The 13,009-nt window shown below is 66.4% G+C and overlaps 1 protein-coding gene across 1 annotated transcript in view; it reads right to left on the reverse strand.

The window, feature by feature from the left end:
• Positions 1–13,009, reverse strand: part of KIF1A (kinesin family member 1A) — an 84,558-nt gene that overhangs the window by 43,532 nt on the left and 28,017 nt on the right. The window contains exons 4-16 of the mRNA XM_055586623.1: positions 12,718–12,897; positions 11,858–11,923; positions 11,277–11,455; positions 10,188–10,299; positions 8,809–8,886; positions 8,405–8,470; positions 7,899–7,916; positions 5,443–5,518; positions 4,026–4,104; positions 3,307–3,449; positions 2,907–2,933; positions 1,677–1,888; positions 699–778 (exon numbers count right to left, since the gene is read on the reverse strand). Coding sequence (XP_055442598.1) covers positions 699–778; positions 1,677–1,888; positions 2,907–2,933; positions 3,307–3,449; positions 4,026–4,104; positions 5,443–5,518; positions 7,899–7,916; positions 8,405–8,470; positions 8,809–8,886; positions 10,188–10,299; positions 11,277–11,455; positions 11,858–11,923; positions 12,718–12,897 — 1,316 coding nt within the window. The remainder of the gene's footprint in view (positions 1–698; positions 779–1,676; positions 1,889–2,906; positions 2,934–3,306; positions 3,450–4,025; positions 4,105–5,442; positions 5,519–7,898; positions 7,917–8,404; positions 8,471–8,808; positions 8,887–10,187; positions 10,300–11,276; positions 11,456–11,857; positions 11,924–12,717; positions 12,898–13,009) is intronic.

Genomic DNA, 13,009 nt, shown 5'->3' on the forward strand with positions numbered 1-13,009 from the left:
CACCTCTCCATCAGATGGTCTGGTCCCCAGCCCCCCAGCTCCCACCTCTCCATCAGATGGTCTGGTCCCTGCCCCCACCACCCACCTCTCCATCAGATGGCCTGCTCCTAGCCCCCACCTCCCACCTCTCCATCAGATGGTCTGGTCCTCAGCCCCCCAGCTCCCACGTCTCCATCAGATGACCTGGTCCCAGCCCCCACCACCCACCTCTCCATCAGATGGCCTGGTCCCAGCCCCAACCTCCCACCTCTCCATCAGATGGTCTGGTCCCTAGCCCCCCAGCTCCCACCTCTCCATCAGGTGGTCTGGTCCCCAGCCCCCTAGCTCCCACGTCTCCATCAGATGGCCTGGCCCCAGCCCCCACCACCCACCTCTCCATCAGATGGTCTGGTCCCAGCCCCCACCTCCCACCTCTCCATCAGATGGTCTGGTCCCCAGCCCCCCACCTCCCACCTCTCCATCAGATGGTCTGGTCCCAGCCCCCACCACCCACCTCTCCATCAGATGGCCTGCTCCCAGCCCCCACCACCCACCTCTCCATCAGATGGTCTGGTCCCCAGCCCCCCACCACCCACCTCTCCATCAGATGGTCTGGTCCCAGCCCCAACCTCCCACCTCTCCATCAGATGGTCTGGTCCCCAGCCTCCTAGCTCCCCCGTCTCCATCAGATGGCCTGGTCCCCAGCCCCCAACACCCACCTCTCCATCCGGATGGCTTCCGTCCGCCGCAGCTTCTCCTCCCAGGTCTCGTTGAGCTCAGCGATGATCTTTTCTGTCTCCTGGGAAGGGAGACAGAAAAGAATGAGATCAGGGTGGGGGGCAGGCAGTGCACAGAGGCTTGGGTGCCAGGCAAAGGGGAGATGAGTAGCCAGGGCCCGACACCCCAGTTCTGGTCCATCTAGGCAGCACGAAGTCTGAAAGATCAAGGTGAAGGGCTGGGGGTCAGCATGTGCAAAGAAGGCACGTCTGTCCTGTGGACAGAGAACAGAGGGGAGGCCGACTACACCTGGAAGAGAAGCACATGTCGAGATGCCAAGTTGCTGGTTCTGAGGCTCAGGTGTCCCCGACTGCGGAGAGACGGACGACGCATCCCATTCCCGTGCCATCTCCCCGCTCCCTTCCGGGACCCCCAGCCACGGTGGGACCCCCACGTCCTTGGTGGAATCCCACACTGCAGGTGGAACCCACACTCTGCTGGTCCCCCAGCACAAGGGGGCCTACGCCCCAGGGTGACTGCATGCCCCCTCGTCAGGCTGGGTCTGACCCCTGTGCCTTTGTCCCCTGAGTCCCTTCAGTCTCCATGGTGGGCTCACCGTCCACTGCTCACAGCCGGCACTGAGTACCCATCTGCTGAAGGAAGCCAGTAACCAGAACCCTACAAGCAGCTCACCTATGGCCAGCCAGGGGGTGGGTGGCTATGCTGGGGCGGGTGCGAGCATGGAGACCCGGGAGGGGGCGCAGAGGCTCTGGGACGCCCGCCCGCCCTGGTCAGCAGATGGGCCCTGCGATCCTGGATAGGGAGCACTGGGTCCCTGGGTGGGCACCAGCAGGTCTGGGGCCAGGATGCAGCCGCGTCCCCTGGCACTGCTCACGCCGCCTCTGACCCTCTGCCTGCGACCGTCCGAGAGGAGGGGTCTCAGGCCCCGTGCTCACCACCTGAGCCCGGCCCTGCCTCACCTTCAGCCTTTCGATGGCCTCCTCACTGCCCGGGGCAAACAAGATGCGCTCGTGCAGGCTGGACACGGAGGCGGCACGGCTGGACAGGGCCGAGAGTGAGGACGAGGGGCTCATGCCCACCAGGGCGTTGGTCACTGTGGAGAGATTGTCAGGGGCTGGGTTCAGCTCCACCCCGCCACGGTTACGGTTATTGTTCTCAAGGTCGGACACGTCTATGGGAGGAAGGGGGGCAGACAGACGGGAGGAGAGAAAAGAAAGACCAAGTTGGGAAAAAGCAGGAGATGGGTGGGAGGAAGGCAGCACACGAGGACCAGGAAGGAGCTGGGCGCCCGGGCGAGCGCATGCAAGGCTGCCCCCGCCGCCACCCACCCCGGGGCCTCTGCCCCCCTGCCTGCTCACCAAGCCCCCTGCCCTCCTGCCCACCACCCCTGCTGCCCCCAGCCGGCGGCCCCCTGAACCTAGGCCCTAACACTCATCCTCACCCGCTCCACCACCCCACACGCCCACTGGAGCCCCGAGCTGTGGGGGCCGGGCTGCACTGTCGACCCCACTGAGCGCCCTGGCAGAGAGTCAGCTGTGGGACCTCCAAGGGGGCTCCCGCTCCTCCACCCCACACACTGCCCTGAGACCCCCGCAGCTGGGAGGCGGGCACTGTGACACCCCCTGGGGTGGGAGGTGCCCGGCCCCTCCTGGCAGAAGCAGACACACAGCAGAGAAGCGGAGAGCGTAGGGCAGCACGGGGTGCCGGGGAAGTCAAGGGCGGCCTGCGGCTCCTGGGTGGGGAGGAGGCACCCAGCTGCTCCCCTGCCCAGGGCCAGTGGGAGACGCAGGCCGGAGGGGCCTGGCAGCAGACTCCTGGCATTTCCAAGGGAGGGGGCTTGGGCTGGGTGAGGTCAAGGGAGGCCGGGACAGAGCCAGCCACCGAGCTGTCCTGGCCTCCGTGCTGATGTTCAGCGTTTCCCAGGCCTCGGGAAACATGGGGGTCAGAGCCTGACCTCAGCCATGCTCAGCCTCAAGAGGCCTTGGCTGCTCCGGGCCTCCCCGTTGCCTTAGTCACCCAGCAGACAAGGGGGTTAGCCAGGAGCACGGCCCACAGGGCGCGTGAGTAAGAGGACGCTGGTCCTCCAGCCCCAAGGAGGGGACGGCCGCAGAGAGGGTGCCCCCGCCCCGTGCTGCCCTACGCCCGCGGGCCAGCGGAAGCGGGGTGCACAGAGAGCAGGGGATACACACATCTGGGTCCTCCGGGCACAGTGCCGGCTGCGGGGCAGGCGTGGGAGAGACAGAAACAGAAGACCAGGTTTGCCTCCAGAGGGCGCGTCCCAGGCCGGGCCTCAGGCAGGGCGGTGGTCCTCGGCGGGCGCGGCGGCGGCCCGGCGCCTCCTGCCCACACGGCTTCCAGGAAAGCCGTTGCTGGCCTGCTCGGGCCAGCCTCAAACCCGAACACGCAGCCCTCCAGGTCCCTCCAGGACCAGGACCCTGGCCCCCCACCCAGAGGCCACTCAGCCCTAGAACCCGCAGCAGAGCCTGGGCCTCGGGCCAGAAGGGCCGCCGGCGGCGGGTGGTGGTCCCAGGAAGGAGCTGGGGCCACAGCCCCACTGCCCTGCGGGCACAGGCGGGCACAGACACTCACTGTCGGTGATGTCGCCCAGACCCTGGGCATAGAGCAGGTCCCGCAGCCGCGTCACCTCGTCCTTCAGCTCTCGGATCAGCTTGTTGTTGGGGTCCTCGTTGATGACGGCGTTGCAGCGGATCTGCTTGGCCCGGTCGGCGTACCTGGGAGGCAAGGGGCACTGGGGGCTGTGCGCCTGGCGGCCGAGGGCACCTGGAGCCCCGCCTGCACCCACCTGCAGAGGCACCGCCCTACAGGGGCTCATCACTTGGGGAAACCAAGGCCCCAGAAGGGGAAGGGACCGGGGGGGGATCTTCTCCCCACGGGGATCCTTTCCCACTAGGCCCTGTGGCCCCGGGGTGCATGGAGCAGTCTAACCTGCACCCCAGCCCTATGTGTTCCTGGCCAGGAGGCAAGAATGCCCAGCCAGGCCACTGAGCAGCACCCTGGCCAGTGGGACCTGCAGACATGCCTGTCCCCGGGGGCTCATTAAAGACCCCCGGTGGCTCCATGGCCCGCAGGTCGGGGTGAACCACTCAGCTGAGAGCACTGCTCTCCCGGCTTCGTTTCGGGGGCCCGGGGCCACTCGAGGCCACAAGCGGTGGGACACACAAAGAGGCCCGTGAAGTCCTGGGGGCACTGCCGGCCACTGGGAGCCTCGAGGGGCCCAGCGGAGCCGGCCCCCATGGAGGCGCCTGGAGGGTCTGCTCCCACCCACCCCCAGCCCTCTCGGGACACACCTCAGGGTGCTCAGCGTCTCATCATAGTTGATGTCCGCGGGGCTCAGCGCCGCCACCATCGCGGTCCTGGAGTTCCCGCCTGTGGGAAGAGACCCGGCGGTCCCCGCTGAGGGTCAGCCCAGCCCACCCGTCCCATCCCCCACCCTCCTGGTGCCCCCCACAGCGGGCCACTGGGAGGGAGCAGACGGCAGGGGGCCGGCCTCCCTCTCAAGCCAGGCACCTGGCTTGCTTGTCTTCTACATAAAAAAAATGTTTTTCTCACATTTGGGGTCACGTTACAACAAGCAGCCACTCCGTCCCTATGATAAAGAAGCACGTTGTGGGGGTTTTATGGCATTTACTAGTGGATAAGGACTGTTTCTGTCCAATAGAGATTTCACTTTGGTCCCTGTCATCTGGGATGTGTTTCCCATCAGACTCCCAGCCTGGGTCTCCCAGATGCAGCGTGAGGACACGCACGGCATGAGGCAATCGGCCATCTGACTCCATTCTCCTCTGGGCAGCAGGTCCTGTCGGGCCAGGGCTGGGGTGGCCCCAGGACTGCTCCTTGTCCTGCCCTTGCTGGGGCTCTGGACACACCGACCCCAGGCACCTGTGTCCCGGGGCAGCGTTCTCAGGGTGTGGCCCCCCAGGGACTGCGGGCTGACGGTGTGAAGGACTAGGGGTGCAGTGCCCACCCTGGGGCGGGGCCTGGGTGTGGCCCCGGGGGAGAGGCCGGGTGACGGGACACACACTCCTGAGACTCTCGTGTTCCCCCCAAGGGGGCACTTTCACCCCATCTCCCACCTGCCCTCTTCTCCACCAGGAGGCCTGGCATTGCACCCGATGAGGCCCACACCAGAGACCAGCCAGGCTGCTTCTGGGGGTCAGGGTCACGGCCCTTGGTAGCCATGCAGCCAAGGAAGGCCCCAGAGCCCCAGCCGTCCACAACCACCCGGGATTCAGCTTACCCTTCTGGACATCAGTCCCCCCAGCCCCTGCACCCTGCTGTAAGGGTAGGCAGCGAGGACCCCAAGGCCAGTTTGGGCGGAACACATGGGTGTTGGGGTGTCTCAGGCTCAATCTCCCTCTCACTGGCTCGGAGCTCAGCTGGAGGGGAGGGCGGGGAAGGAAGGCAGCTCCGGACAGCCAGCAGGGCTCCCAGGGGTCACAGACGGGGGGAGGCAAGTCCCTGTGACGGTCAGGGCGCCAGTGCCCCAAGCCAGGGGCACCGACGTGGGGGCTGCAGGTCTGCGGCCCCGAGGGCCACCTGCCCCCAGCCTGGTGGCATAAACCCACTGCTGACATCGCCCTGGTCCCCCAGGAGGAGCCCCTGGGCTCGCCACTCAGCCAGGGAAGGATGGGCGCCCTCCGAGACAGAGCGGGGGTGAAGGTGGCGCCCAGCGGGTGTCAGATCCCAGGCCAGGCGAGTCCTTACCTAGGTTTTCCCGGAGGAGCCAGGTCAGCACCGAGTCTCTGTAGGGAATGAAGTCTGTTTTCTTCTTCTTCTTGTTCTGTGGAGGACAGGCGTCCAAGGTCAGCCCCAAGCCCACCCGAGGTGGGGTCGGTGGGCACGCACAGGGCACACGGGCTGGCTGCCCAGGGCTCGCGGCTGGGCCTGCCCTCACGGCCTCTCCCCCCAGACCCCGGGCGCCCCCACTGGAACTGGAACCGGGAACCTGCCAGCACCTTCCTCAGCCTCCCCTTGTCTGTCCCAGGCTTCTCGGGAGCCACACAGACACGGGCTGCTGCTCTTCAGGCCCCGAGGGGAGCCTGCAGGACCGAGTCCTGGAAGTCCTGGCTGTGGGGCGGGGGTTACTGAGCGGGTTTGAGAGCATCCAGCCCCCAGAACTCCTCCTTGGCCCAGGGAGGCCTTCCTTTGCAAACTTGGTGGTGACAGACTCGACGTCCACCTTGCGTTTCTATCACTTAAGCCTCAAGGGCAAACCTCTGCCGCCTCTGTCAGACTCGCTCCCACAGTAAATGCCCCCGGTCACGCACAGGCTGTTCCCTCTGCTCCCTCTGCATGGCCCGAGCACCTCAGCCCCGGGACCTTCGCCCCCGACCCTCACTGTCCTGCCTGCCACCCGGCCACCCCCCGCCAGCTGCTCCCTACATGGCAGCCCGAGGGCGCGTCCAGATGCTGCCAGCCTTCACCAGCCCACAGCCAACCTGTGGCTACCTCCCACCACGTCCCAGCCAGCAGCTTCCTGACACCGCTGCGGCGCAGGTCAGGCCGGGCCCTCGGCCTCATTACCTGCAGGCCCCCACGCTCCTGCGTCCAGGGCTGACCCTCAACTGGCTCCTCAAAACCATCTTGCTCAGCTCCTGGAAGTCACAGCGCCTGACAGTCCCTTCCTCGGTCCTTCACGCGGCGCCCCACACGGCTCCTCCCGCTCCACTCGCTGAGCTACGCGCTGGCTCATCACGCGGTTCTTCAGTTTCTCACCTAAGCTCCGCACCTCCTCACAGAGTTTCTCGTGCTTCCCCAACAGCTTGTCACCATTTGTCACGGGGTCCCTCACACTCCTCACAGCTCCCACAGGTCACACACACGTGTCCACCCGTCTCCTCACGCATCCCCACACAAGTCCTCACATGGCTCCTCTCATAACTCACCACCACGCACACACCCCTCACACTCCTCACACCATCTCGCACACTTTCTCTAGTCCCCACACCACTCCTCACACAGCTCCTCTCATACTCACCACAAGCTCCACACACACGCCCCTCACTCCCCACAGCATCTCGCACACTTCCTCTCACATCTCCTCAGCTCCCCAGCGTCCCCACGAGCCCTCACAGTTTTGCACGCAGTCCCCACACGCTGCTCACAGCTTGGTGCGCGGCCGCCCTCGCCGGCCCTCGCGCTGCCCCCAGCGCCGTGGCACAGGGCTGCCCGCAGCCCGCGCCCCTCAGGGCTCTCCCGGTGCCCCGCGCCCGCTCCCGCGTCTCCGCACACAGCGGGTCCTCATCTCGTCCCTCGCACGGGCGCTCCGTGGCTCTCAGAGCCGCTCCCCAGCAGTTCCCGCTGAGCTGCGGCTCCACACGCTTCCTCACACGGCCCCACACACCGTGCCAGCTCTGCACACAATTCCCACGCCTTCCACACACTGTCTCGGTCTCCACACAGCTCCTTGCGACTCCCCAGAATCCCTCCGTCTCCGCGCAGGGTCCCGTCTGCCTCCCCGGCACGGCCCGCGCTCACCCGCGGCTCCTCAGTCGCCGCACGTGCGTCGCCTCACACTCCTCCTCGGCCCGACAGGTGCCCAGAGCCTCTCTCGGCTCCTCACAGTCCCGTTTCCCGCTCGCTCTCACACCCTCACGGGGCTCCTCACAACCTCTTCTGGGTCGCCAGCCACGGCACGCGCCTCCCCCACGGCTCCTCACACACATCCGCACGGCACCCACACAGCTGGGCTCGCTCCTCGCGGATGCTCGCGTGGCCCCTCTCCTGCCTCCTCATGAGTCCTAAAGCCCGTGCCCTACCCTCACACCAACCAAGCTCTTCCCGGCTCCGCCTCAGGACTCAGGGCCGCACAGCTGCATGGTGGCGCCGCCAGCCCACTAGGCTCCTCCACGACCCCCAGGCCCCGGCCCCGGGCCCGCCTCTCCCGTGACGCCCCCCAGGCCATGCCGACAAGAGGCTCCCACTCGGGTTACGCTCACAGCCCAGCCCTGTCCTGTACGAGGCTCATCCCTGTGCTCATCCCTGTTAGCTCCCAGTGATCTCCTGGTCTACTGCAGCCTCTCATCCACCCCGCAGCCTGCTCTCCACTCATGGGCCCGGCCCAGCTCCGAGCAGGGCTGCTGTGTGCTGGGCTCCCACGGCCTCCCCCTTCCCCACCAAAGGCTGAGACCTTCCCCCAGAACAGGGGAAGCGCTGCTTACCTTGTTGGGCCCCGAATCCTGCAAAAACAAAGACAGAATCTGAGGACAGAGCTCTGGGCCTGGGGCGGAGGCCCCAGCTCTGCCCACAGCCCCCCACACCCCACTGCTGCCTGTCATGGCCACTGGCCCTTGCTCTGCTCTCAGCCCTCAGAGCAGGATGGCGCGGAATCTGAGTTCACACCCCCACACATCCTCCACCAGGCCGAGCTCTCACTCGAGGGTCTCAGCTCCTCCTGCCGGGTGGGCTGGGGGGCACCCAGGGTCACAGCACCTGGAGCCCAAGGCCACCCTCAGGGCCCGTGAGGGAGATGGCACGTCCTGGTCTCACAGGCTCCAGGGAACGACAGGATCCTGGCTCCACCTCCAGCCGGGGACTCCATCCCCACACTCTGCGGCTTTTCTGTGGGCCCAGCCCCACAGCACGGACAGCGCCAGGACAAGGGGCACTCCCAGCATCCCCCTCCCCCGCCTCGTCCCCCGGGCGGCAGCACCCGGGGCTCGCTCACCATCTCGGCCAGCGCAGAGATGACCTTGCCCAGGGTGGTCAGGGACTTGTTGATGTTGGCTCCCTCCTGCACAGGGATGATGTGGCCTGGTGTCAGGTGGCCTCGGAGGCCCTCGCTCCCGTGGGACCCTGACCTGAGCTGAGCTGCCCTGATGGAGGCCCAGCACCCAGCCCCCCAGCCTGGGGGACCTGTGAACCCTCCCGCCCTCCCCATCCCATGATAGCAGGACCAAAGTGGGTGCAGGAAATCAACTCCCCTTCCCTCCACCCTTTGTGGCCACCCCACTGGGTGTTGGTCCATTTTCCCCTGAGCTGCGGTCTCCCCCTCCCCTCAGACCACCCGGCATCAGGCCCCGCTGGGCAGTTGGTGGTGGTAGGTGAGGACCCTCGTAGGGGCGGCCCTACCTTCAGGCGCGTGCCCTTGGCCCCCGTGGAGTCGGCCCGCTCACTCCCAGCCAGGTCCACCAGGCTGACTTTGCTCACCTGTGAGGACACGAGCGTCACACGCAGGAGCCGCAATGCCCAATGGGGCCTGCCCCCCGGGTGCAGCCTGCAGGGCCCACTCTCCCGGGCCAGTGTCGTCCACCGTCAGCTCTTCCTGCTCTGCCGTGCGAGCCCAGCGCCTGGGGAGGCTGCCCCCCACCCCCCGCTCCCCGCTGCCCCCTGCGTGCTGGCTGCTCTTCACCCGCACATCACCGTCACCCACTCCACAGGCCAGGCTCACTGTATGGTGGGATTTGAACCCAGTTCCCAGAGCCCCTCCGCCACTGGTCAGCTGCCCTGTGGGGGTGCAGCTGCCCCAGCAATGGGTAGGGACCCCAGCACTTGCCCAGCCTGGGCGGGCCGCCACATGCTCCTGGGGGAGGCCCACGCCCTTTGGAGCCACAGGCTGCAGGCAGGACCCCCCAGTGCCCAGAGCCTGAGGGATGGGAGCGGCAGCCCGTAGCCAGACCAGCTCAGGCCCAGTTCTGCGCTCCTGCCCTTCCAGGCCCCCGGAGGACCGCGCCAGGCCAAGGCGACCCTGGCATCATCAGGGACTGAGGGGCCCCTCTGCCGACTGTCCTGGGCCTGGATGGCAGGGTGGGCGTGGGGGCCGTCAGAGAAAACAGGGCGCTTAGGGTCAGGGCCACAGTGGGCGCCCGCCCCACTGCCCCTTCCAGCACCCTCAGTCAGCGTGTCTGGCAGAGGCCCCAGGAGAGGAGGCCCCTGTCCTGGCCCACTCACAAGGCCGGGCGCGTGGGCGAGGCCACTGGGGCGGGGCGCGTGGGAGGGGCCTGCGCGTGGGAGGGGCCTCTGGGGCGGGGCGGGCGGGGTGCTCAGCACAAGCTCTCCTTTGTGCTCACAGATGCAGGCGGCCAGTCAGGGGGGCGCCCCCAGCCTGCACCGCGGCCCACGGTCAGCCTGTGATGGGCGCTCACTCAACCCGAGGCCTTCAACTTCGCCCTGGAAGGGCCCTGAGGCGTCTCCGGGCAGCGGGGCTGCCCTGCAGTGCAGCCCAGGGGACACCCTTCTTGGGCCCCGTGGGCTCCACCATAACTGCCTGGCGGGAGGCTGACCTAAGGTCACGGCCCCTCAGCTGAGTCCCGCCCACTCCCAGGTGGCACCCAAGGCCCAGATGAGGGGGCCTCTCAGGCCTGGCCGCCTCTCCCCGAGGCCCAAGCTGGGCCGTGGACAGTCAGGGCCCCATGAAGGCGCTGCCCGCACCTTGCAGGCTGACACTCAGCTTGGCCTCCTTGCCCGCCTGACCGCCGCCCCGCCCCACCCCACCCTCACAGCTGGCTCACTTTCTCTGTGGTGATGTTGGTCTCCGCATCATGGCGCTTCTGCGTGAAGATGATGTTGAACACGGCGTGGGAGCGGCTGCTGGTCTCGTTCATGTTCGTGGCCGCCACCGTCCTGGGGAACAGAAGCCACATACAGTCACCTGGAGCCCCACGGTCGGACGTGAGGGCCGCTGGTGGTGCCAGCCTGCTTGGCGAGGACATGAGACGTCTGTCCTCGGGGCCATCTTGTCAGAGCTCGGGCAGAGCCCACGCCATCTGCCCACCTCGGCCACTGTGGCTCCTGCAGCCCCCAGTTCGAGCCTGGCGCTCAGGGTGCCATGGCTGGGGGGTGGTCTCTCGGCTTCCAGGGGTTCAGCATAGCCCAGCTATTGCTCACTCAACGCCTGGGGCAGTGGTCTGTGGACAGTGGCGTGGAAAGGCCCCCCAGGAAGGGAAAGAGGGGTCCACTGTCACATCCCATCCTAGTTGCTCCAGGAGAAGGCCTGAGGTTGCCTGACCAGAGGCCAGTGTTGGCCCAATGGCACGGACATGCAGAGCCCCCAAGGAAGCCCAAAGGCTGGGCTCACTGCTGGACAGTTCCCTGCACAGAGAGGCCCCTGCAGGGCCACGACAGAGTGCTGGGTGTCAGCTGCAGACCCAGTCTTCCTCACCCTCCTGGGAGCCCCTGGGTAGCAGATGGGGGGCTGTCGCCACCACAACCAGGGCAGACCCTCCTGGGCTGGGAGGTCCAGGGCATTGCAGCCACGGAGACCGATAACTTGTGGCTGGCAGTGCCTTGAGGCTGGCCATCTCCACATGCCCCAAGAAGGCAGATCTGGGCCTCACAGCCTGGTCCCACCCAGGGCAGCCATCGCCAGACCCTCTAGGAGGAGCAGACCCCGTGTAGGTGAAGGCATCCCCTGTACTGGGCAAGCTGGAAGTCCCTCGCAGGCTGGCATGTGCCCTAAATGGCCTTAGGCCCAATGGGAGCCCCGAACAACACCACGGGGACACCAACAGGAGCCCCAAGGCCCTGTCTCCCTTGGAGAGACTCGAGGCTGCGCTTGTGGTGGGGTGGGCAGGGAGGGTGGGCACGTCACCCACACACACCGGGCCTTGTTCCCTGAGTCCATGAGGTCTTGGATGTCATTGTAGGAGGTGACCGCCAGCTTGGACAGGTCCTCCACGTAGGGACCCAGAAGCGGGTGCTCCCGCACACGCAGGTTGCCCTTGTTCTTGGGGTTCAGGAGGTCACGGACACGCTCGCAGTAAATCTCCATGTAGCTGACCTGCAGGACAGAGTTGACATCAGGGACCCCCGAGGTGGGGGAAACAGGGTACAGCATGTACCCAAGTCACCCGCTGGGACCAGGGCCCCTGCTGGAATGTGTAAGAAGAGGTATCAGCCCACCCCCGCCTGCCTGGCCCTGCCCACACGGCCATGCTGCCTGCTGGCCCAAGGAGGTCACACTGGGGCCACCTTGGCCACAGCCCAGCCCAAGCCATGCAGCTCCGAGTAGCTGCTCAATAAACACCATGGAGATAACACTGCCCCTTCCAGTGTCCAGCGTGGGGCGGGCATATTTGCAACATACATGCGAGAATGACAAGAAAAGGGCACAGACCAGTGGGGGGACTGGCTTTAGGTCAGAAAAGCCACGCTCCAAGGGACAGGCAGTGGGGAGTCCTACCTCCACGGAGTAGGACATGTTATCGTTGGTCGTGTCGTTGATGCGGGAGAAGAGGTCCTCGCAGAGCTGCCGGGATAGAGGATACAGTCAGACGTGAGGCTGGGCTGTTCCCAGAGCCCTGTTTCTTGAGGTGCTGGGCTCCTGCACCCCAGCAAGGATTCTGCTCCCCAAGCGCCTCCCACACCCTCACGGTCCACATTAAAGGCACCGAGAAGGCCCGCAGCCAAGGAGTCACTGTCTTCTGATAACTCAGGGGCCCCCCGGCTGATGTCTTACCCTCTCCTGCTCCTCCCGCCATCCTCACCTGCATGAGGGAGAGGGTCTACCATGCTGCAGACCACCTGAAATTCTCCCCTCCCTGACAAGTCCAGTACTGACCAGCTCAGATTTGGAGACCTGTCTAGTGCACACCTCCTGTCCTGAGCACCTCTCCCTGCCTGGACCACCAGCCCTCACAGCTCTCCCCAGGAAAAGCTGCCCCCGCCAGCAGTTGTCCCAGCCTTCCTGTCATGGGTGTGACCGTGGTGGGCGCTGGCCAGGGCTGGGCAGCTCCCGCAGCTCCCCATCCACGGACCTTGGTCTTCAGCCTCTTCACAGCCAGTCTGCCCCATGCTGCCTCCTGCCCAGGCCCTACCCTTCTCCTGGTTTACCTTCCTTCCTGGTCCCTGCTCTCAGGGGGGCCTGTTCCGCCCTCCCCAGGCCCCGCCCTCCCCGGGCCCCGCCCCACCCAGCTTCAGACCACACCCCATCTGCACAGCCTTCTTTAGGCCCCACCCCACTCCAGGCCCCTCCCCAGCCAGCTTCAGACCACACCCCATCTGCGCAGCCCTGCCCCAGGCCCCGCCCCTCCCGCCGCATGCCTGAGGGATGATGCCCTGCTGGTCCTTCTCCTGCTTGCCCATCATGGTGTAGGACTTGCCAGCCCCAGTCTGTCCGTAGGCGAAGATGCAGACGTTGTAGCCTTCGAAGGCGTGCTGCAGCATCTCCTCGCCGATGTCGCGGTACACCTGCTTCTGTGAGGCGTAGTTGATGTCTGCCGGCTGCAGGAGGAGAGGGGAGCAGCTGCAGGAGGCTGGGGCGCCGAGCCCTTCGCCCACCAGGTTCACTGAGCGCCCGCATCGCACCAGGGGCCTCCGGGGCCAAGGCCAGTGT

Source organism: Bubalus kerabau, chromosome 6 (genome assembly GCF_029407905.1).
Source record: "Bubalus kerabau isolate K-KA32 ecotype Philippines breed swamp buffalo chromosome 6, PCC_UOA_SB_1v2, whole genome shotgun sequence".
NCBI classification, from domain to species: Eukaryota; Metazoa; Chordata; class Mammalia; order Artiodactyla; family Bovidae; genus Bubalus; species Bubalus kerabau.